This window comes from Neopsephotus bourkii, unplaced genomic scaffold (assembly GCF_033783945.1).
Source record: "Neopsephotus bourkii isolate Nb327-2 ecotype Australia unplaced genomic scaffold, CSIRO-AGI_Nbou_v1 NB_1663, whole genome shotgun sequence".
Classification (NCBI taxonomy): Eukaryota; Metazoa; Chordata; class Aves; order Psittaciformes; family Psittacidae; genus Neopsephotus; species Neopsephotus bourkii.
Window position 1 is genome coordinate 5090731 of NW_026902137.1, and position 25036 is coordinate 5115766.

At 40.3% G+C, this 25036-nt stretch overlaps 1 protein-coding gene across 3 annotated transcripts in view; it reads left to right on the plus strand.

Moving 5' to 3' along the window:
• Window positions 1–11601, plus strand: part of BCAS1 (brain enriched myelin associated protein 1) — a 47561-nt gene extending 35960 nt beyond the window's left edge. For 2 of the 3 annotated variants that reach the window (XM_061375532.1, XM_061375533.1), the window contains 2 exons: window positions 4795–5061; window positions 10518–11601. In XM_061375532.1, the coding sequence (XP_061231516.1) occupies window positions 4795–5061; window positions 10518–10592 (342 nt within the window). In that variant the 3' untranslated portion in view covers window positions 10593–11601. The remainder of the gene's footprint in view (window positions 1–4794; window positions 5062–10517) is intronic. The other variant, XM_061375534.1, reaches the window with a different exon arrangement.
• Window positions 11602–25036: the final 13435 nt, after the last annotated feature.

Here is a 25036-nt window from a genome sequence, read left to right on the forward strand (position 1 = left end):
GATACTGTTGTGCTTCAAGTAACAAATCTAGAAGCTGCAGAAAACCACAAATCCGCCTGATCTATCTTTAGAACAAAAGTCACATCCTTTCATTGTTTTCATTGAACTTAGGCAATGAAAAATGACATTTAAATTTGGGCACTTTGAAATTCTGGAATTTATTTTGTGCTTTACTGCTAAGCTCTGTAGCTTATATGGCACTCAGGGGAATGCTACATTGAACTCTCTAGCATGCTTTTTAATTAAAAATATACATACCATTGCTTTTGTTTCTTTTATAGCATTAATTGTAGCTAAACCTCAGTCTGTCAGAAATCTTGTAATGTTTATTCATTGTGCTAGTTTTGTCAAATGGGTTTTTCTCATTTTTAAATCTAGATAGAAACAGGGGATCATACCTTAAAAACCTACTTCAGAGTTTGATTGGAGTGCTACAGCCTCAGGGTCTGCTGTCATTGTCCAGGCTGGGAAAAGTGGGCACCAAGAAGATCCATTATTTCGATGGATATAGAGAGAAAGTATAAACTGGAAAGGAGAAATTGGGAAAAATGGATGCTGATGATAAAATATAAAAATATATGTATAAAGCTGAGTGGGTTTTAATTATTCATGGTATAGGAACTTATTATGATTGCTAAATAGAAAGGAAGTCCCACTAGATCTTCTAAGGCAGATTTGCCTCTGAAAAGCAAGCAAAAGCTCTTTCCTAGAAAACTACAGTGGCAGGGCTGATAGCACTGTCTTGTTTACTGCCTGCTCTGATCTCTGGTCCATGGAGACCTTGTTCATGTTTCTCAGGCCTTAAAGGAAAAATTGACTTGCAAGAGACAATCACTTCACACAGAAAAGAACAAGCAGAAATCTACCTTAGAGATGTGGGCATTTCAAAAGCGTTGGTAGAGTTTCTGAAACGTCTGGGTTTGGTTCAGTGCTGTAAAAAGTATCTGTATATCAAACCTTGCATATGTTGGCTCTTGTGTGTTTTCATATTGGATTAATGCCTCAAACAGGAACCCAGTTAGGACCCCTATAATCCATTGTCATTTTAGTCAGTGATGGAGGGACAACCAGTTCAGAAGAGGTAAATGCCTGGATATTTTCATCTTTTGGTAATGGGCTGTTGTCACCTACTTCCATACAACTCTAGCTTTTGGAATGCAAAAGTCACTGAAACAAAAAAGTGCTACATGCTCACTGGGCTTTAAATATTTACATATTTCATTACTTCTCTATTTTTTACCTATTCATGCTATTAAATAAATTTTAAAGTTTTGCTATCAATTTTTTAAAAATAAATAATCCAGTTATATTCCTTTTCTTAAAATATTGGTTTTATGTTCAATTTTATTCCTATCCCTCTTGCCATTATTTTATTTCCCCGTGTGCCTTGGCTTAGGCAGTGAAACTAAATACACACAGCTAGAATTATTTTTACTTCGATTCACTTGTCTGCTGAGGAAGGGACCAATTAGATGGAAACTCTGCAGATGAGAAATGGAAGTGAAAATGAAAACTGGTCACTGCAATTTAACAAAAGCCATGAAAAGGCTTGTTATTATTCAGTTTTTGTTTCTTGCATTCTATGTTCGTAAAAGGTAAACCAAAACTTTGGATGTGACCTTTACAGTATATTCTTTATGGCTTTAAAAATGATTCAGAAAAATCACATTTTCATTAGAAATACAAATATAAATGTCAGAGAGTCAAACCCTCATCTGTTGCAAGTATCCAGAATAATTGCATTTAGTAATGGGAGATAAAACACAGGTTCTGTGTATAGATACAGGGTTTCCTTTAACCTGAGTAAAACTGAAGTTACATTGAAAAACTGGCTGTTCAGAATTTCCCTTTTTATGTTCTTTTTTAATTATTAGTGAAATTATTTTCTCACTTTTCCTGTTTTCATGATGTCCTATGATAGGAAGGTTAATCTTTATGAATTATTTCTCTAAAAACATCCCAAATATAGGTCTGGTCTTGTGACATTTATTACTTCTGTCATACAACAACCTTATGTAAGTGACTAAAAGTTAAAGTCCTGGATCTAGTTTTTGTTATTTCAACTAGCAGCCAATTTCCTTCCAAGCTTTTCTTAGTCAAATTATTACTCTTTCCTCTCTTGCTTACACTGGTGTAACTTAGGACAGTTTTATTACACAGACAAGCTCAAGGCAGGCTGTATCTGCTGTTGACTTTTTCCTTTTTTAGAATTTTTGTGAAATTTAGAGGGTTTTGTTCAGTTATGCTGTGGCATCTCTGGAATGCCATGATTCTCCTTTGCTTTTCATCACTGCCATTCTGTATGCTGCAGAAATCATAACAACACTTTCCCAGAATCTGTAGAAATTTTGGGGTCTGCCTCCGGCGCTTAAGGAGCAGCCTTGGATTAAAGTCTCCTGCAACATGATGGGGAAGAATACTAACCTGGTAATCTTTTTTCAGTGCCTCTGTTAATGTTGAGAGAGTAAAAACAATCTGTCAGGTGCAGATGCCTCTTTAGAATAAGAAACATTAACATTTTTCATTATTCATAGGCTTCGCTTTGTGTTTCCTGAGCTGCTCCCATCAATATAAAATATGCCAATTTCCTGCCTTTCAAAGTTAATATGAAACACCTCAGGGATTATCTGATTTGAACTTTTTTTTCTTATTTTGTCTGGAAAATGTATTATGAATTACTTTTTTTTTTCAAGTGTTTTGTTTGACTAACATCAAAGGCCCAAACCTGCTCACAGAAATAGTCCTGTTTCATCCAGGCCAGATTTGGCTGCAATACTGTTAACTCTCGGGTACCTACACAATCAAGCACATGTGATGAGGAAGACTTGGGTCTAATTTTACACCTGCAGAGTAAACACACACAGATTTCACAGTGTTAATAAGAGTTATTCTGGCACCTTTGAATTCAGACATACCCAGTTTCACAGCCGTATTTTGGGTGCTGTGGTTATTTTTGAACTACATGTGCGCATTTGCAGTTGTACCAAAGAGAAAAATTTCAAAAGCAAACTAAGGTGAGAGCAGGAAGGGTCTTGTCAAACTAATTGATGGGGCCAGCAACTGAGAGCTTCTCCTCAGATAGTTAAAATGAGTCAGAAAGAAAGAGGCAGAGCTAAAGTGGGTTTTATGGAGTTCTACTTGGCCTTGTAGTGGGAGAGCTTCAGCATCACTCGGAGACTCAAAAGTGAATCCAGGCAAGTCTCTCTCTTCACACAAGGTGAACAAGACACATGTAGTGTGTGGTAGCTGTGCAGCCCCAGATGACAGTTCTCCTGCAGTCTGACATTGCTAAATGTGCATTAGTAAGCTATTGACGCTCGGTGCCTGCCTGTGGTGTGTGGGGTTGCTGATCACCCACATCTCCAGGTCTCTTGTGTTGTCTCCATGTAAATCCCACAGAAGTAGAGCAAAGACTAGCTTCAGGACTGTGTTTTTTAAGCCTAAAAGCAGACAAATCCAGATGTAAGCAAATATATACCCACATATGTCTGTTCTCTGGGAAAGGAAATAGTTAAATAGAAACACGTATCTTGTTGAGGACTTTAGCCTGCTGGTCAAGACTGAATGGATTAAATGGTTGCTGGTTCTGTAATTTAAATCGGGAGAGGGTTAATATTGGGTGTGGAAGAAAAGTGAATCAAGTTAAAACAGGCCAGCAGTAGTATTGCTAACCCCTCTCATTCCTGTTTCCCCAATGTTAGCATGGCTTGAGGGGGTTTTTTAATAGATGTAAGAGGTGTGTTTGCGTTCCATTTCCCTGGAGTTTCTGCTTTCAGATTTTTCTCTGAAATCATGATATCTAAAAATGCTTTTGTTTCTAAGGAAAGCTAAGCTTGTCATGTAAGCATATAACCTTATGCTTCTAGAACGCCAAATATCTTAAGACTAATAGTAAAATCCCCAAAGTAAAATTACACAGCATTCAGCTCTGAGCTGTGCTTTAAGGGCAGATGTAAGATTTCCAGCTTTTCAACATGGCAAATTTATGTGCTATTTTACTTATTGTGTTAATAAATAAGGCAGTATAATTTTTTGCATAAGAAAAACAGAAAATCCCATTTGCAAATAGATTTCCTATTAAAACCATACCTAGTCACTTGCAGTGACAGTTTAATTGTCTCATCCTTTGTTTGTCAGATACAGTTTTTCTCCTGTCAACTTCAAACATATCCCTTGCTTCTCTGAGTTTCAGAATATTTTCTTTTACTATAAACAGCTGCTCTGTCATTGTGTTTGTCTTTGGAATATTTGCTATCTCTTCTTTTGTACTTGTAGGTGAAATGATGCTGTGACCGTCCATAGCCAAACCCTGTGTTCATTTTTTGGTGAAGTGCTGCAGTTTTATAGAGGAGTTGATTTTTATCTTTTGCTTTATGGTGTCTTTAATTCCTTTCTTTTTCCTTACGAATCTTTCCATTGCACTTTTTGAGTGCTTTCCACAGCCTGGGATGCAAAAGCTGGCGGAGTCTCAGTTGGCAGTGCATGCTTGTGATTCTGTGCATCTTTCCATGCTGTCCTCTGCCTCTTAAAACAGCTTCAGCATAGACATATATGTAAGTAAAGCAAGTCTATGCAGGGATGGTTTAATCCTGCAAGTAATTCTATCAGCTCCCTAGGAGTCCTTCCCTAAGTCAGGGCTGCAGGAGTTCATCCCAAACTCTGTAAATGAAAACCTGTTGGACAGCAGGATTTCTCCCTGCCAGGTGGCCTTTCATTTTTTAATATATTTATGGATTGCCTTCCAAAATGTTTACATTTCGCACTAAAAATAACCCTTGTTTGAAACTGCTTTAGACATTAAACTCCACAGAGAGGCCAGTTGCCCCAGCTGAAAGTGAACCTGTGGGCCAAAAGAGCAAAGAGAGTTCAAAAGACAAGAAGTCTACAGTGGAGCTGAGCAAGCAGAAAGGCAGCAAACAGGAAACCAGGGAGCAGCCAGACTCCAGGGAGCAGCAAGCAGCCGAGACGGACTCCATCCAGAACGGAGGAGACGCTTCAAAGGAACCCTCCTTCAAGAAGACAGAGAAGAGGCAGTCACTTGGAGGGTTTTTTAAGGGCCTTGTACGTGTACTTGATCTTATCTTTCTGGTTCGTTTTCAGCTGATTTAAGCAGCCAGCCTTCAAGCTGTTGCCATGTGAGATCTGTGCTTAGATGGAGTGCACCTTCACAAGCAGCTTGCAGGGCTAAAGTCAAACAACAGCAAATTTTGGACAAAGAAAACTTGGGCCTCAGGGTACTGATTCATGGGCAGGTACTGCTTACTATGGGAGAGCTATAATTGTTCCCATGCCTCTGGTTTAGAGGTTCATGCCTTGGCTATGGGGATGACTCAACTGTTCCTGCAGCAGGTACTGAACCACCTACAAATTACACTGTGTTTACTAAGGAAAAGTGGAGGTGGTGCCAGTTTCCCAGAGTAACCTGCTGGCCATGATGCTGGTTCAGCTCCTGCTTCAGAGCAGCTGGGACATCCCTGTAAGGTGGGAAATCCCTGTAAGGAAAAGAATCAACATAGACCACTGGGTGGGTAGGAACCAGCATACTGGTCACAAGATAAGCACCTCATATTATATGTTATCAGTTATAGACTACTCAGAGCATACAAAAAATACATACTATTTTTTTCTTCCTGCATTTTTGGTCACATCTTACCCTAAATTTGCTGTGTTCCCTTCACTGAAACCTGAAATTTAAATAGGAAAGAATTCAGCATAATGAAAATCTGAGTTTCTGTAAGGCTTGGTGTTACTGATTCAGATAGTGGTTCCTCAGAGCATTAAATAGATGGAAACTTTTCTTTTCCCCCCTGTCCATATCCAGGGGCAAGTATAGAAACAGAAGCACAGGTTAGACCTATGACTGCCACTCAAGCCTTAGCAAGAGGGCAGATTTCCATTGCTTTTTATATATAATATAAATTTATATCTAAACTGCAGTTTGCTTCTCTTTCCTCATACAACAGCAATGAATCCACAGAGCTAAGGGGTCATTTTTAGCATCTTTCGTAAACCTGTGTGCAAACCGAGCTTCATCAGAAATTTCATGTGGTGCAAAGAAACCAAGCAGATTTGACTGCTGCCTGCAGTGATTCCTAGTGAGTTTGGCTCCCTTGAGAGGCAGACAGCTTTTTGTTTTTTCCTTCCTCCCTATCTTACTTGTAAGGCTGTCAGAAGAGGAAAAGAGCCAGGCAGCCCTCCAGGTCTGAAAGAAGTCAAGCAATGCAGACTGACATGGTAGTGCAGATTTGAACACTAGCCCTGTTAGGACATAGGTTTATAAAGTTAGGCTGCTGTGCAGACCAGAATGACTCATTCAGAAGCAAATGTTTTTCCACATCATAAGAAGTGTTTAATTTGCATGCATTTCACAGAATTACTATGTATCCTACAGAGGGAGATTTGCATTACTAAAATAATTACACATTAGAAGGGGAATTAAGAAGAAAAGAAAAATAACTTTCTGCAGTATTGATTAGTGACAGTTCATTACTGCTTTCTGCTTCACCCCATTGTTCCGGGATAAAATCCAGTGGGATTTTCCTGTAGTTTCAATAGAGCAAAAAAGTCCTGGAGCTCATCTGGGTAACTAGCAACTTGCACTCACTTCCACTCTTCTTGCTGAGTGTGGTGAGGCCCTGGTGCAGGTTTCCCAGAGAAGCTGTGGCTGCCCCATCCCTGGCAGTGTTCAAGGCCAGGTTGGACAGGGCTTGGAGCAGTAGAAGGTGCCCCCGTCCTTGATCTTTAAGATCCTTTCCAACCCAAACTGTTTTATGATTTTTCTTAGCTCAATGTGAAAAAGCCAGGCTATTGTTTTATATGTACCTGTGAATGACACTAGCTAGTTGAAGTCACCAAACACATGCGTGCTCAGGCACACTTTGCTTTCCTCACCCTCTTTGCCTCCAAATTCTGCAAGAAATTTCCATTATGCACAACAATGTTGCATGCGTGTAACATCTGATTGACGCTCACAAGCACAGTATGTAGTTGTCATATCCTGCTCTGGGTATTGGCAACCTCCCCCCAGCAGTGAAATCAGGAGTTCTGTTACTTAAATCACTTAAATGATGGTAACAGATCTCTTACATCAACTGGAGAGGAGGAAAACAGCCACGTTTTTCTGTCATAGGTTATCTAGAAACGGGGCAAATGTTAACTACCTCTATTATTTCTGGAGATAATTGAGATTTGTTTCTCTGGGCCGGAGATTTGTTGAAATTGAGCACTGACAGCCCTTCTTTATCAAAGTTCTCACTGTAGCCACTGTGTGAGAAAGGGTTTGTCTGTCGACAGTTGCACTTTATTTTGTATGGTGTCATTCATTCAAGCTGTATCTTCAAATCTTTCATAGAGTTTAACAATGGATACATATTTAGAATTATTCCAGAAAGGGAGATACGAGGAATTGCAAGCTAGCAAGGAAATAAGTTTTCCAGTGCAAGTTCATGAAAGGCAGACAGAGAGGCAGGAAAGGTGCCTCTGATTCAAAAGGTAAGAAAAAGCTTTTTTACCAAGAGAGGAGATTGTGAAGAAGTAAAATGACCACCTGGGGGGAAAAATGCAAAATAAATATAGAAGTATAGATGTTCTGTGAGATATTTGTGCTTGCTCGAGTAATAGGCAGACAGTTGGCTGTATAGTCTCTTATCTTCTGTTGCAATTATAGAGGCCAATAATATTCCTACAACTTCCTTCTCACATTAGCAGAAAATGGCACTTTAAAACAACAACAACAAATTATAACAGTATAACTGATTTGGTCAGTTTACTGTGCTTTTGAACTGGGAGGGAAAAAAGATGTCTTACAATAGATTATTACCTCTTTTGAATATCCCCAGAAAGAAAGAAAACCAGTTCTGCAATGCTTCTTAAAAGTAATCCGCCCATCTCCTAGGTGGATCCTAAGTCCCAAGAAGGTGTAATCATTAATCTAGAAGTATTAGAACATACACCAAAGCCAGAATTTCCACTTCAAGATAACAGTTCAAATATCTGGTAACAACTCGGCTAAAATATTAAGCTTTACACTGATAAAATGGAATCAGTGATTGGATTAACAGGGGATCCAGCAGACTTTACTTGCTCATATAACCTGTGCCCACCAAGCTCCTCCTAAATTCTGGTGAGCTGTTTTAATACCACTCTTTCCTGAATCTGTCGATTCCTCTGGGAAAGGGCACACGGTAAGAAGATGTCATAGTGCAGGAATGCAACTGATGAGAACACTGCAGTCCAAGCATCTGTTCCAGTTGTGCTAACAAATGCTAAAAGTCTTGATACAAATGGATCCTCTTAGGCAATCAAAGTGTTACCACCCAGCTGCATAGTTTTAGTACAGATGATAAGGTCCAGTGGTTGCTTCTATGGTAAAAGAGATTAATTTATAAGCTATATGAAATAAAAAGGTATTTAGTGAGTCTTAGAAAGATTAGATTAGAAAGAAAAAAGGGGGGGGGATAGGATTAATAACATTGTTTTCTAAGCTGGAATAACTCATTCTTAAATTGTCAGAAGCTGGGAGTGCTTAGCATATGGAAACTATTCTGACCTACTCTGATCACAATATCTGGTATATGGCACAACCTGGAAAAAAATATGCTCCAATACAGTGACATTCCTGTGTGTGCACTTTAAAGTGGTCTGCCCAAGATAATACGTTCCATCTTAGCTGTCACAAATGCAGGGAACTTCCACTGCACCGAAAGGGCCTCTTCAAAGTAACGGAGGGCAAAATGTGAGCCAATGGTACCCATGATTCTGTATCTGAGGGCAGAGCTCGAATTTGTCCGTTAAAAGGGCAGGAACAAAGTTCTTTATTTCACAGCAGGCTTAGAAATTCCAGTTTAACAAGAATCATCAGCCAGTCTCCCTCCAAGCTTCCTGTTTTAATCAGCAACCACCTTTAAAATGGGTGCAGCAGGGAGACTGTCCTATAAGCAAATAGCATGACACCTCTGCAATTGTGCTAAATGAGTCAAAATAGGGATTATCTCAAATGAGCTGCTCCTCCTCTCCTTCTTCTTCCACCCTAGGAAGAATAGCAAATAGCAAAATCTTGTTTCCTAGATCACCCTAGAAATGGCTTAATACCTTCATGCATCAGATGGGAACAGCTACAGTTAACAGATTCCATTACTCTTGTAGAATGGAAATATTTGAACTAATATGTAGTTTTTTGGGTTGCTGGATGAATTTGGAACGATTAGCTCATTTGGTATTGTTCGATGGGTGTTAGAAATTAGTACTTTTTTCCTTTTAATGTCTTCCATTCCCTGCTACATATAAGTGGCCAAAAAAATTATTCTGGTCTAGAGCATCTTCCAAACTCACCATCTGTGTAAGCAGAAGCAAACCTATTGCCACTGAGCTACACAAGATTACAGTTAGTTTAAGATGGGGGTGGGGGGTGTCTTTTAGTCCATTGTGATTTTTAGCTGCTCATTTTTATGCTTAGGTTTCCAAAGGTGGAAAGTTAAAAGAATATCAGTGAGGTGGAGTCTAATCAGTATAAAACCCCCACTGTTTTTACTTCCCTGAAAGGGATGAGGAAGTTGAGATCTTTTAATTCTCCCAGTCTGATACAGAATAGTCCTATGGTGATCTGAAGTGATGAGTCAGGTTTCCACTGGAAATGTACTGTGTGAGAGAACAATTCACATATGATTCTTCAGAGTTCCTATTGCAGGGAATGCACATATCAGTCACCTTTAGCCTTGTCACGTTATTTTTTCTTTTTAGCATGTAATGATTTAAGCATCTGGCTACAAACAGGATTGGTATCCTCTGCAATGTTAGTAGTGACCTCTGAAACAGTGTTTGTGGATCCATTCTGCTGTCATGTTGTGAAATTTTCGTGGCTTCAAGGCCAGTAAAATTAGTTCAAGGCATCTTAAACTGAAGCCAAGATTTTTACTAGTCAGAAATGTAGTTGGTATAGCTACATCTATGCATTTCGTTCATCTAAGCTGGATTAGTGTCTTGAACTAGTTCCAAAACTAGAATTATATTTGTAGTGTAAAAAAGCTTTATCACTCTAACATTGTCAAATGCCTGTCATGCATAAAAGTATTTAATGTTCCTTTAACTTAGAGCAGACCAAGGCTGGCTATAATACACTATTAATCATGCTTGAAGGACTCCTTGCATGGTTTCAGTGAACCATTTAGGCCAGAGAAATTTTACAGTTATGCCAAAACTGTAATACTACAAGTACACAGCAACGTCTCTCTGGTATGTTAGTGCAGTTTCTAAAGACAGTTGTTTTCCATGCTGACTAGGAAAGTCATATTAAAATAATCAACACATTCAGGCAAAGTCACAAGCAGTATCTCTCTGGGATTGTCACGATACAGATGGTGCTCATATATTTATGCATATTAAAGAAAGTGTAAATTAAGAAAAGCAAAGGTGAAATGAGTGGAAAAAATCTGGTAGTAGAACTCTTAAGACATAATCCCAGATTTAACTGTTCTGGAATGTTTGAAAATTTGTATAAATTTCTCTGTCTTATTCCACAGGGTTCCAAAAGGACGTCTGATGCAGAAGTGCAAACAGATCCAGTGTCTATCCTACCTGCTGGGAAATCCAAGTAATGAATATGCTTGGCTGCTGAAGTATCAGCAGCTCTCTGAGAGCAACCTTGCAGTAGGGATGACTCATTATTTTCCTTTACATGGCTGTCATCAAATGCCTGAGGCTAAAGCAAACACTGGTGTATCATTTAAGGTATATCATTTACAGGATTTCTTCATTAGATGTTAGAAAGCAACTCTAAAGGTCATCAAGCAATGTGCAGTGTATTTAAAGAAAGGTCATGTGGATGATTTTAAGTCTATAGAGGGGTGAGTATGTAAGATTAGAAAGTGGCAGTGAATTAAATAAATGGCAGGAAAAAATGCATGTGACAAAGGAATGCAGTTTGTGCAGCAAGGCACGAGCAATAAATCCTCAGCTTTAGAGAGCTTTAAAGCAGCCAGGGAAAAAAAAAATCCCCTTTAGTAAATGTTATACTTAAATGTAAAAACAACCAAGTCACTTTCCATGGTTTTCGACAGAGCTGAAATTAGCAAAAAGTCTGCAGTATAATAGAATCAGTGGTTGTAAAGTCGTGCTTCATATTGGTTATTAATGTAAATTAAAAAGCTAAAATGCAAAGGCTTTATATGATTGAGACAACTTCTCTCTTGTCTTGCTGAGGTGGGATAACAAATTAAAAACTCTTTCAGGTTCTAATAGGAACACAAGGGGGCACCCGCGTCCCCACCGCCGTCCTAACTCCGAGGCTGTACCTACAATCCTGTTATTAATGTTTTTCAGATGATAGAAAACGTAGGTGTTTCATCAGATATTTGTTGATATCCATACTTGTAATTAATCCTAATAAAAACCAAAATCAAGGCTGTCCAGGCACCTCCCTGCTTCACAAGGCTCCTGTAATAACTGTAGTTAATAAATTTTACAGAAAGTTAAGATTTTTGTTTATTCAGCCCTGGGCTCCCCTGGATGGGGAAGCGTGGGCCTGACATTTTAATCCACACTAGCATCTGAACGATACAGTACTGTATATTTTGACCTCCTTATGATTAAATAAACAAATACTTATCCTTTCAAAAAAGAAGTCATTTGCTGCTTCAGTCTTAAAAGAAAGTTTGTTATTTACATCCCTGCTTTCTGATGGTTGATGTGACATTAAGACATAAATCAACACATAAAAACCCTGCCTGGGAGTGAATAGCTGTCATTCTTTATTTGAGCAAAGTTTATAACTGGAAATCAAGTGAGAATTCTGTAAAATCTGCAGAATTACATTTCCAACCTGTCATACGAGACAGAAGTAAGAAAGCCTTGTTTCTCTATACAAGCCATTAGGTGGCATTTTGCACTGGCCTCTGCAAACCTGTGGACTCAGTGGCAAATGACCAAAAACTTGCCACTGCCTCTATGCACAGAGAACACAGACAAAAGGTCTTTGAGTTGTAACAGCACTTTCTGTTCTCCTCCCTACCACAATGGCTCTTTCACACCATATAAAGTTATATCAATCAAGACTGACTGCTTGCAGATTTCAAACCTGATTCATAACAACCTATTTCTACATCTGTGTGGGGCTGGTGACCTCTGCGCATCCCCATTTATGGGAGCATGAGAGAAGAATTGGGCTTGTTATATCCAGCTTTGCTCTACAAAAAAAAAAGTCTTGGGCTTTCTCTGTACTACAGGGACATGCAGCATGTAAAGTTACATACAGTGAGGCATGGTTACATGCCAGATGTCAGCATAGTGAGTGTTACCAGCAAAGAGGAATAAGCCATCATGCTATTTGCTGACTTCATACTGCTGTAACTGCCCCTGTATTAAAATAGTACTTAAGCAATTTTCAAATAAAAGTATATGCTGGGTAATTCATTATATTATAGACTGCGTATATATGTGTAAAATCATATTACAGACAGTGTAGATATTAATATTATATTATGGATAGATGAGGCCTTCTGTGGAAAAGAACAACTCTTCCTTAGTCCAGTCTTTAGGAGCAGGTCTGCCTTAATTGAATCCTATATTCCCGAGGCAATCAGGACTGCTGACCATGTGATTTGACCATATCACTTGGCAATGCAGCTAATTTCAGGAATCAGGAAATCCTCTTGGCAGAAAAACAAGAAAAACAGTAAGTTTGGCTGTGGATGCCCCTTATGCCACTGAGCTATTATTGCAGATGAAATAACGGTTAGTGTTGGCACTGCCTCCTACATAGAAACTCCCCGATTTGATTCGTCTCTGATAACAGGAGCAACACAAGCTTTGAAGAAGCGAATCAGCTTTCTCATAAGGCAGCAACACATGAAGCCCCAAGAGGAAGAAAGGTCTTAGGAGATGCATCCAGTTAAGCTGAGCTTCCGCATTCCACATGCCATGTAAGAAACATAGAAGTACAGCTTTTATGTTCAGGCCCGGTAAAGATTAACAAGTCATTTGGAAATCAAAGCTCTGGAAGAGGCTGCAGTCCAAGACAAAGGAAAAGAGCAGCCAAAGTAATACATTGCATTTAGACTCTGCTGTCAACAAATAAGCTCTGGGTTTATTCATAGGATCTTTTGAGGGGAACTGAAGCAGATCAGACTGCCTCAAGGATCTTAAGGTGTGTTTCATGAGGCATTTCAGAAGAATTTTAAGAAGCTAGTGCAGTCTCATAAATATAAAAATCCCAGGGAATGGATTAAATAGCTGCTTTTTGTGTAAGAAATGCTTCCCTCCCATGGCTGTCTCCAGGATGAGCCTTCGGTGGGCGAGCCCTGCTCGCTATCCCAGTACAGAAAATGGAGCAGCTCCGCAGCACGCTGGGTACCATGGGTTTTTATAACCTGAAAGCAAATGATCTCCCATGAAAGCATATCTGAGCTCACTTCCTCTGTCCAGATGTTTAGCTGCACTGCAAGAAGGTTTCTGCAGATAACTCCTCACAGAACTGCCTGCACTGGCTCTTACAGTGCACAGCCCCACTAGAGCAATGTGATTTCTGGTACTAAACATTCAGCCCATTAACTGTGTGCATTAATTGTGGCCGCCATGACGCTGCCTGGATTTCTCTGGTGGGAATGCTGAGGCCTGTTGGTGGCTGCAAAATAGCCACAAAGTGTAACTAATCACTTAGGGGGCTGTAGAAGAGACCTCACCACATGCATGAAGCGTTGCTCTGAAGGCTGACGGCAGAGCAGCTGGCTGTTGTGTGTGTGGGCAGCATCCCACCTCCATGCCCCATGATGTCCACGTGCTCTCAGCCCCCTACAGCCTCCTCCACCCACTGCTCCTGCGCCAGCTAAAACCGGGGGGGGGGCTGCCAAGGAGTTTCTGTCCCAGCTCCTGCAGGATATATGCCTGAAAATATCATAATTACACTCTTGTTCCTGTATAACAGGATCTTCCAAGGTTCCTGTGAGCCGCCTGTCTGCTGAAAGCATTTGTGCTGTTGAATGACGTATATCTATCAGTCACAGTGCATTTGAACACCTCTGAGAGTATCTAGAAAGCACAGGCTTTCTCCCTGTTGACCATGCTAGACCTCTATCTACCCTCAGCATGGTGTTAAGCTGGAGCGGTGAGAATCTGATTAGGATCTTGCCCCTTGTAAGTACAAGATTCTTCACTTTAGGTGATGAGGGGTAAATCTGCTTACACTCGAGACCAGGATCTGTTACACACAGGAGTGACAAAGCTGCTTCCAGGGCTTGTGTGTTTCATATTGCTGGCTCTGAACCCAGGGCTTAGAACATGTTTTAAGACTACCTTAATATCTTTTTATATGTAAATGTTTACAGCTGGCTTTGAGGCGACTTATGCCACAAAATCCATGGTTTCATACATAGAAAAGATAGCATGGCAGAAGACAAACAGAAAGGGTTAGTGCACAGATGAATCTTTGGTTGTGGGAACTGACCCCATTTGTGAGGTTAAAGATGGAATAGCTCTAGCTTCAGTATACTCATTTGGGAATAACAGTGAAGAATCCGGATTTGCTGTAGACTCCACCTCTTCTGGATAACACACCCAGGTCTTTACTGGCAACTTCAGCAGTTTAGCAGTTCTGAGAACACAAAAACAGGAAATTCTGCAGCAGTCTTGACGGAGGCTGAAGATGAGTATAAATTCCTTAAAGATTGTATTCTTTTCTGAAAACAAATTATGGAAAGCCTCGAAGAAGAATAAAACCCTTATCAACACTCTTTGCTTTTACTTAATCATTTCCTATTAAGTTTGTCACCTACTAAACTGCATAGGAAAACAGCCTCCTGCACAGGAAGCATTAGCAATTTGAGTTTAAACCGGAAAGGTATAAAGTCCAAATTCCTTCTTTATCACATCCCACTGTAAGCAGGTGATGCAGTATTCCACAATACCCCTTCACCTACCCTTACACAGAGTAGGAGAAAGGTCCTTTATGATTATCATAATGATAAAGATACACCCTGGACACAATCTTCAGGGCATTTAAAATGTTGTTGAAGTACTTCATAAATTTTAAGGGTATTTGTGATTACTTCATTAGAGCTGTTTGGAAAAGAGAAAGGAAGTAAAGATTAAGCTGCAGTTTCCACTTTTATTTCTGTCATCAGTTTCTAGTCAGTTGGAGAAATAGTCTCTTAGTTGTTATAAACTGAAATTGTATTATTGAGTAAATGAGTTTGAAGTAACCCAGTACGTTGAGGCACTGTCATCACAGGAAGCTTGCTTTTTGCAGCTTTTGAGCACTGGCAGTAGCTGTCATAAGTGGAGGAGAAGAATTGCTTGGGAAAAATTTGCTTGTAAAATTGAGCTTGCCTCTGAAGCAAGCTTTCTTCTGTTTTTTCTTTAACACTGATTCACAGTATTGGAAAAGCATGTAATTATCAACTGCCCTGTTCCTACACAAATAGATTATATAAGCCCTGATAAGCAGAAGACTGATAAAAATAAGAACATATGTCTGTCTGGTAGAACTGAAAATCTTCCTATCACTCATTCACTGCAGAAAGCCCAAATCAAAACACTGCTGTCACGATTCCTCCACAGGCAGGTTGTCACAGAGCGCTGCATTCAGGGAGCAGATCCCTTCAAGAGCATAAACAGAGGGCTTGGAAGAAAGCGTGGGATTTTGCCAGCAGCTGGCTTCAGCCTCCACCTCTGCGGGCTGGGAGGGAGCGTGGGGTAACCGGGCAGTAGGCAGCGCTGTAATCACTGCTACAATGACCGGCTTGTAAGAACAGCAAGAGCTTAGCTTGCAGATGTCCTGCTGCCTGCTTCAGATCCTGTATCTTTTCCTTCTTAAAGCCTTTTTACTCATCCTCTGCGTAGGAGACCATAAATTCCTGCCTCTGCATAGCTTGTGCTATTTCTAGTGAATATATGAACACAGGTGCTTGTTGCCACCATTCTGGCTTGTTGCCACCATACATACCCTACTATGTATGAATGCACATCGTGCTTTGCTTCTGAGAATATCAGGTTCATATAAACATCTAGATAAATAGATATCTGGTGAGTTCCTAAAGCCTGGTGATTCTTACTGGAAGTACTATGAGAGACTTGCAGAAGTAAACCTGTATTAGCTGTGTCGCTAAAGTATTTTACAGCCTTGGGTATTTATTTCTGTAAACTAAAATCCCTGGGTATGACCTGAGGTGACTGAAAGGTGTCCTCTCCCTCAGCTGCCAGCAGAATAGAATAACAAGTAGGTGGAGACAATAACCACTTAAATGTATGCAGCACAGATTAGCAGGCATCCTTCATCAAATTCAGTAATTAAAGCTAGACAGCTTCAATAGCACCTATTTATCGACACAAAATGTATATCTACATTCAAATTCTGAATCATGGAGCAGAATCTGGTCCTGGGTGTTAGGGAATCAATTCCCTGTATCCAGGAACCCACCAACAGTGTACACAAGAAGCATTTTGGTGATTGCAGCTAAGTGCTTGCAACTGTGTTAGCAGCACACCCCTGCCGGAGACACCAGTTACACACATTTAATTCCAGTATGACTAAATCCACACTAAGGCTTTTATCAATGTTGTGACTGTACTTGAAAATCATTTTTGGCTCTCTTCTCCCACCCTCTCGCCTCCATGCAATCCTGTCAGTAAAACTGCCAAGTAAAGACTAGGTTTTGTCTCCTTAAATCTGCTGTTGCAGTGGGGTCTGAAGGTCCCACAGAGACCTAGCAAGGGTTAATTACCGCAGTGGGGTGAGTGAGCCCAATTGGTTTTCATATATGAGATGCTGAGATGGCTTAAGCTCCTTTGAAAGGGAGTGGGAAGGAAGACAGAGCCAGCACATCAGCTGCTAGAAGAAAGAAAGGCCAGGTTCCAACCAGACCAGGTAGGAGCTGTGTGTTACTGAACCACCCCTTGGGTAGACAGTCCAGCATGGTATTGTTTTGTTGTCTTTTCAATCTGGAGCATGTGCCCAGCCTTTCCTGTGGAGTCTATTCATGGCCTTCAAGGAGACACCAGTCCCTGATAAACTTCTCTGGTTTGAGCCTCCTCTGGAATTTGTGGTATGGTTTGTGTGGAAGTGCCGTGGCAGTGTCTTAGTTCAAGCCTTTTGGGGAAGCGATGCATTCCCATAGCCTAGTGAAGCGATACACTCTCCCAAATTTTTGTTAGAAGCCTAAATGTGGATTTAGCCACCAAACTTCAGCCCTGAAAACATAAACAGCTTTGACCTCTGTCAATGTTTATTTTAAGGCTAATGGCAATGACTGAAGCCCAGAATTACATAGGAACATTCATCACAGAAATAACAAGCTTACTTTTTAAAGTTGCCTTTCCCTGTGAAATGTGCTGGTGTTCTCTAAGTAGGAGATAATGTCACTTCCAAGCCTCACTGGGACAGTGGAGCAGGACTTGTGTTGAGTATCCTGATGAGAGAGTGATGGTGGGTTTTGGCACATCAGCATCAGAAAGCCTGCCTGTGCTGGACAGACTGAAATATTGTTTCCTGGGTTAATTTTGGGAGGGTTTGTTTGGGGTTTCTTGTTTCTTTGTTTTCTCAACAAGAAAAAATCTCTACCTATCTTGTCTGTTGCAAAGAGGTTTAGAAACAGTGCGAAAGGAGCCAAAAGTCTGTGGTGTGATTAGAGCATGCAGGAGACGTGGCGTGGTGAGGGTTAAGGCAAATCTGCCTTCTTTCATTGCCCCATGTCACTGTGTCAGTCATGATAGCTGACCTGCAGTGATGTAATATAATATGGACACTGAGGCTTTTAACAAATGTCACTTTGAAACAAAGCATGTGCTTTTAGAGAAAGTTGTTTGTTTTAACTGAACCCAAAATTAAGCATTCATCATTTTGTCTCCTGTAAAGTATATTGTTCTAGCTTGGCAAAAACTGAAATTAAACCATATGCTAAAAGTAGAAGAATTTTGAAAAATTTAGTCTCTTTCATCAAGTCTGTGCCTCATTTTTCTAGCTTCAAGAGAAAAAAACTAAATGTAATTGCTGTAGACAGGGTAAAGATGGTAGTTACTATTCCTAGTCCATTACACAAAAGTAGGTGCTTTCAAGTACTTGGAAGCAAACATTGTACTAAAATTACTACTGGTTACTGGCAGAATTACTTGTAAATGTCTCCATTCTAGGATGGAAATAGTATTTAGGGTTTTGCAGAAAGTGTTCCTTAAGTTTTTGTTCACAGATGTATCTTTGTTCTTATGTACACACATTTGCCAAGAATTTCCTAAGCAACTAATGATTATGCATGCTTCAATTTTGGGCTGTTTGGCTTGTAACTTCTCAACGAACTTAACCTTTCATGAATGCTGATTCTTTGGTGGTGAGACATTGTAAAGGTCATCCCAAATTGACATTATCAGCGTGCTTTCAACCTTCTTGTTTATTTTGCATTTACTTCCTCCAGTTGACTTCTCTTTGTGAGACTGTAGTGTTAGTTCCTGTTAGAGTTGAAAATCATGATGTTAGTTTGGAACTGGAATTGTAAGCTTGGGGATAACTTTCATTTCTGATTAATACTTTTCATGTTTTCAGGATCAAAATTGTATTGTCAGACACCATGCATTGATCGCATTTATCGAAGTACTTTTCTGTATCTGACTTCCTCTTAACACATTTAGTTGATCTTTCCTCTACCAACAAGAGAACAAGAAGTATTGAAGTACTTCTGAACGATTTCAATTTGCAGTTTGAGATAATCAACAGTGATGCGAATAATCCAGTTGTTATCACCAACAAACATCCCATGTATTTAAAGTGAGATCTTTATTCCAGTTGTTAGTCTGAGTTGGATCTTGCTGTTAACTGTCTGAGAAAGAAAATAAATTCTGGATGAAAAATCACGTTTTGCAAGTTAATACAATGTCTACCTTCAAAATAGACAGCTCCAGTAAGATAATGCATTATTGTTCCTTAACCTGTTTGTACTTCATAGATGTCATTGGGCTTCCTTCAGTTAAAGCCAGGGATAGAGAAAGCAGTGGCCCGACAGAGGAAGGGACTGTGAGTTGGGGTGGGAGCAGCACCACTGGTCACCCTTAGGGCCTTTCCCTGTTGATGGCTATTTTCCTTGTAGCCTCCTCAAAGTACAGCATGAGGCAGATGGAGGCCTTATACACCACTACACCACTTCTCTTAGAAGAGCCAAAATGAAGAGCTGCTTCTGGAAACTTGCAGAACCTGGGACTTCCATGCCAAGTGGAAGACCCTGAAAAGTGCAGGGACAAGCCAGGCTCTTCTCATAATAGTATGCAAGAATCATGTGAAAAGACAGCTACATGTATGTTTTTAATTTCACTTTTCCCAGTGTATATTACCCCTGAGACATTCTTCTACTAGGTAGGTTTGGTAACTGTCTCCAGGGGACAATGTTTCCAGCCTCGCCACAGCCCTGTTTCAAATGTGGTTATTGTGCAAGTGAGATATGTCCACACTTGGGCAAAATAGCCTTTTTCTTCCTTTTTTCTTTCTTTCTTTTTTTTTTTTTTTTCCTTTTTTAGTTTCCTGTTGCATTTGGTGGGATATTTAACTTTCATTATCAGAACTGGTCTTGAGATGTTTATGATTTAATATCCGGCCTGCGAGAAAGTTTAGGCTTGGGCCAGATGATGAACACTATATAAAAGGGAATGTTGCTGCACTTTGTAAAGCATCAGCTCAGGTGGAAAAGGGAAGGTGTGAAAAGGGAGGTGCTCACAATGAAATGGACTGCAAACAAGCTGCTGCAGAGCCATATGCCAACCTGTTCTCAGCAGTAAAATGTTAAAGATGGAGCAGATAAAACAATCTTTGGTATGAAAATAAAATTACTGCTTTCATGCATGTGTATTGGCACTGCAGTCCTTTCCACAGATGGACACTATTAAAGGGAGTAATCAAATATCAACATGTGTTTCATACAGAAAGAGACCCTAAGCTAACTGGCTAGCAGGAGAAATTTTGTCTTTATTTCTATTTGTATCAGAAAGGTGACCAGGATTTTAAAGTGTTTTAGGCTGATACTGTGTGACTGATCTGGTGGTTGTATTGGGAACTAGATCTTACCTTAAGTTCTAGTCTAACAAAAGCATAATACATGATTTTTGTTTTGTTTTGTAGGAAAAAGTATAATGCATGAACCTTATTTCACACAAGGCCTTGGCACTGTTTCTGGTGTGTTTAAACCTGTGCTAGGATAATACAGATGTCAAAAACTGAATTGCTTGTACTCTAATTAAATTGGTATACATTAGGATTACCTAAAGTGAATTTAGCAGAATCACAGAATGCAGAACAGGCAATGCTGCAAACCCTGAGTGGTGCTCATCCTCTCCCAGTAGGATAAATATTGCAGCTACTTACTGAACCACTTGGAATATGACATTTCTGAAACGGATTCTGGACACAGCCAGGGGAAAAGAACACTGTACACATATTTGGAATAGTCACATCAATCTTCCAGTGAGTAATCGCAATCCCATCCAGCTTTATTCAGCCTGTACAGAGCAGGCTCCTCCCCTGCCTTCCTGGCAGAAAAACAGACAAAATTGTCACTTCCCCAAGTTGCTTCCTCATGCGGCAGCTGAATCCCATCTCCATCCAGCTCTCCTGTTCTGGGCTTTGCTGCCCCAGCGCCTTTGTGTCTTGTGAATGCTGCATGACTCTCCATTCTTGACATGCTCTCTTCAGTAAAAAAGTCACTGCTCTTATTACAGGATTTGAAAAGCACTTTCCCAGAATTACATATATTTTTAACCATTGGTTTACCAGAGTTTGCCACTTGAATTTCTGTTAAAGTCTCTTTTCTTAAGTAGCCCTCCCGCTCTACTGCAGTTAATCTGTTTGTCTGCAATAACGTTAGGGTTGTTTCAACTTTTATTGAGGCAGTCGATAAGATCCTGTGGATTACTGAGCCCAGTAAAATCTGTACGCCCTACAAGTGTACACTACAAAGTACTTCTTGATCTTGCAAATTCACTAAATGTCAGCACAGTGGTACCAATAAAACCGTACACACTGCTTTCCTTGCAGGGCAAGAATGAGTTGTTCTATCCAAAAATGACTGTCTGAAACAGATTTTCCATGAACTCTTTTGTCAGTGTGTGTGTGCGTGCATGTACACACATACAATCCCAGCATTCCTGGGACCTCCTGGATTAAGTTCCCATAAGCGCACATGATATAATTTCTTCCAGGACTAGATTCATGTGATAATGTCAGTGTTGCACAACTGGTTTTCTCAGCTTTAAAATAAAGACATTAAGTACTAAATAACCAAAAGCTTTTCTTCCTTAACTCCCTTACCAGTTCTTTTCAGTGTGAAATTTAAAAGCCAGGAATAATTAAAGTAAAAAAGACATCTTCTGTATCAGGAGTACAAACATAATCTTACATTAAAGAGTTTCATTATCTCCCCTTCCCCATCCCTAAAACAGAAGTTGTTTCAACATCCTGGCTTGTTAGTTCTCTCATACCAGCAGTATGCTTTTTGGCATGTACTGTACATTACAGTAACAACCCAGCCTGCCAACAGTTTAATAGCTCTGCTATGCGATTATAGTTTTCAGGCCGTACCCACTTTATTGACACAGCTTCCTTTTACTATTGCTTAATATCACTTCCCTCCTCCTTCTGCAACGCCTCCTCCTCACCCAGCCACATCTCCCTCTCTAGTGCCAGTAGAGGGCACTTGGACTTAGGTTCTTGGATGTTTCAATCGCTAAAACTGTTGAAGCAGTTGCACTTGCAGGTATGGGTTTTCTTTTTTGTCTTGTTTTTGTTTTGGTTTGGTTTGGTTTTTTTTTTCCCATTGTCCCATTCATAGAAACCTGGAGACAAAAAAAAAAAAAAAAAAATATAGAACGAACAACAACAACCCAAACAAACCAACCCCCCCAATCTACATAATCAAAACATACAGAGAAACCAGGGAAGGGAGAGTGGTGCCTAAAGGTGCTGATGGGATGGGAATATCTCTGCACTGGGGACACACACCATTTTAGTGAGCTCCAAGTCATCTGTTTTCTTTAGGGGGATATTTCTGATGATGGAGGGAGGCTAATGAAAGTCTCAAAACAAAAATGTTTTGAGAGCAATTTCTTCACAGCAGTGCTCTGGGTAAATAATGCTTCTGCAGCCTCAGCAAAATGGTGCCTTATCCTAAGCACAGCTTAGTGCTGAGCACAGGACAACTGCTCACCTCCAAACCTCCCTGGTTCTGCTGCTGGCTACTCGTTTTTCCAGGATTTACAGCTCAAAGTGGATGTTGTTCCCAGTAATCTCTGTTCAGGTTTCCTGTTAATCCCACCCTCTTGCACAAAGAGTGTAATGATGCCGCTGTGTGGTTTAATTCGTAATATTTGGCTCAGGAGAGCTCCTGCTCATCAGTGCTCAGGGTGTCACTGCAGATGGGGTTTCATTTGGTACCTTTTCTGGGATACCACTGATTAAAAGGTGATGTAGGGTGTGTGAACGTGGGAGTGGGGCAGACAACAGTGATGGAGTGTCACTGAATGGGAGAGGGGGGATGATAAAGGGGAAGTGAGAGAGCTTTGCAAGGCTTCTTCATCTGCTGCCTTGCAAAAAACATCATGTGCTTTAGGCACAGTATTATTTCTTTTCTGTCCAAAAATTTATCTATGCACAGGGTGACATGAATGTTAAGCAAGTGCCACAGAAGTGCTTTTAAATTAGAAAGGGAGAAGATAAACGAGAATAAGGGCCTTATGTATATGAAAAGCCATGTTCCCCACTCCATTCTCTCTTTGTCTTTCAAATGCAGAAGAAACAAAAAGGTCAAGAGAGATTCCGTCGGCACCATAACACGGAAGTCACTTCTTGTGCTATTGTGAACATATTATTGTTCTTCTCTTACTGCCTTGTCCATATTAAGAATGAAATAAAAACAATGTTAATGGTGAGAGAAAGACAAAGCCTGTGGTGGGCCAGATGGCTGTTGGAGAGGAAACATGCTTACCTGTGTACTTTACCACAGTGCTTTGAAGAAAAAACTGTGCTGTTTACTCTTGCCATATCCTTCTCAGAAAGCAACTTTCAGTTTTCTGCTTGAGACCTATGAAACTTCTTACTGTAAACCTTTCCCTCCTAACACTGTCATCCAATCAGGAAAGCTGTTACTGAATAGAAGTAACCAAAGAATGTCTCATACAAAATATAACTGGGGTTGATGGCTTAAAATTGCACACAGCTAAGCAAATCTAACTGATTTGTGATTTACATCTGCCATATATATACAGTTGTGCAGCCAGTTCTGTGCTTTCAGTTCATGTAAAAGTCAGATAACAGTATAACTGCTTTGTGAGATCCATAATTGCCTAGTTATGTATGTAATTAATTAAATACTGTATGCAATCGTAACTGCATGAGTAAAACAGGAGTGCAGTCATACCTGTCACAAGAGGCTGAGCTTGGGCACACAGCTGAGTTATTACAGAGAAAGCCTCGTGTAGACCGGGATGACTGGGATCCTTAAGTGTCATCTGTGTAACCTCAGCAGAACAAGCCACTGCAGAATCAGTTGCTTTTAAAAGGAAGTATTCTTATCCCACAGTCTGCACCAGTCCAGAGTGTTCACAGTCCCTGCCCTAAACTAAAAAATAATTTGCCAGCATTTCCGGTAATATTTCTAGTGCAAATTAATCTGGGTTTTAAAAGCACACTCAGCAGGACCCTTACAGAATGCGCATTAACAGTTATGCTCCTCTAGGATAAAGGAAAACTTTTAATTTCCTAGTTTCATTATAAATAGGAGAAGGCATTGTCTTTGGAAAGTATCTTGGTCGTTTTGTACAATAGTTCACACAACAGGATTCTAGTTTGTGGCTGCAGCTCTTAGGAACTATGATATTTCCTGAGACTGAAAATGGTGAAACTCTTTCTAAAACTGACTGGTGCATATTTCAGTTTAATAACGGAAAAAGTGTGTTCTGAACTCTCTCTTTAAAGATAAAGGATGGGTCCTACTCCAAGGGGTATCTGAAGTTCCTGGTATTTGGTGTCAGCATTCTGCTTCAGGCAGATATGAGTCATGGATCCAGATCGAATTTTTGTGTAAATGAGGCAAATGTTCAGGTTCTTTAGTCGGTTCTGAGGGGCACATCACTGCACTGAGATTTCTGTGGTGATAAGAATAAGCATTTAAGCCTTTTGGCTGAAGCAATTAACAGTTTACCCTTGAACTGTAACTCCCAGGTTAAAAGAGAAGTTATTGGAAGGGAGCAGATACCTAGATAATAGGGGAAGAAAACCTGCTTTTAATTTGAGGTCCTTGTGCTTGCATCTGCTGTGTTTCCATCCCTGGATGAAAGTTTGTTGTATATATTTCCTACTCTCCATGCATTTGAATCCTGTAAGGGACAAAGGTCATTACCAGGGCCAGAAAGATTTTTATTTATTCTTTTTAACAAGTCTGGAAGGAGAAGGAGAAAAATAATTTGCCATATCGCCTAGTAAAGAGTATAACGTTTCCCTATAGCTTTGGCTGGCATAAGGGAGGCTGGGATAACCTGCTTAGCTTTTCCTGTTGCATCAGTAGTGCCATTCCTGTCAGTCAGTCATCCTCTTGGAGAGGAAGAGGTGGCACAGGCCAGAGCTCTGAGATTTTAGGGTGTTTGGGAGTATGGAGCAGTGTCCAGGTTGGACACATTCTTCTTCCACTGCAGGATGATGTATGCCCATGAGCAAGACAGCCACAGGTACATGTGTTCACCTAGCTGAGGCTGAAGAATTGCTGCCCCATGCCCAGTCAGGGGGCCAAAAGTTGCTTATGGGATTGGTTCTAAGCCCACCACAGGCAATTGGAGCCAGGCTGGCAGAAACCTGCTCACTTTTGTATTCAAGTTCACTGACTTCAGGCCAAATGAGCAGGCACAGTCATAAAAAGCAGATTGCCAGTAAATTCTGAGGTGGCAGCAATGAGCAGCTGAGTGGGGACGGAGACCTGCCTGTGGTTTAAGGTTCAGCTATAAGCCACTTCCAGATTTTCCTCCTCTGGGAGGTATTTATTTATTATATAAAATGGGGAGTGTCACCAGGGTCAATCTGGGCAACCAG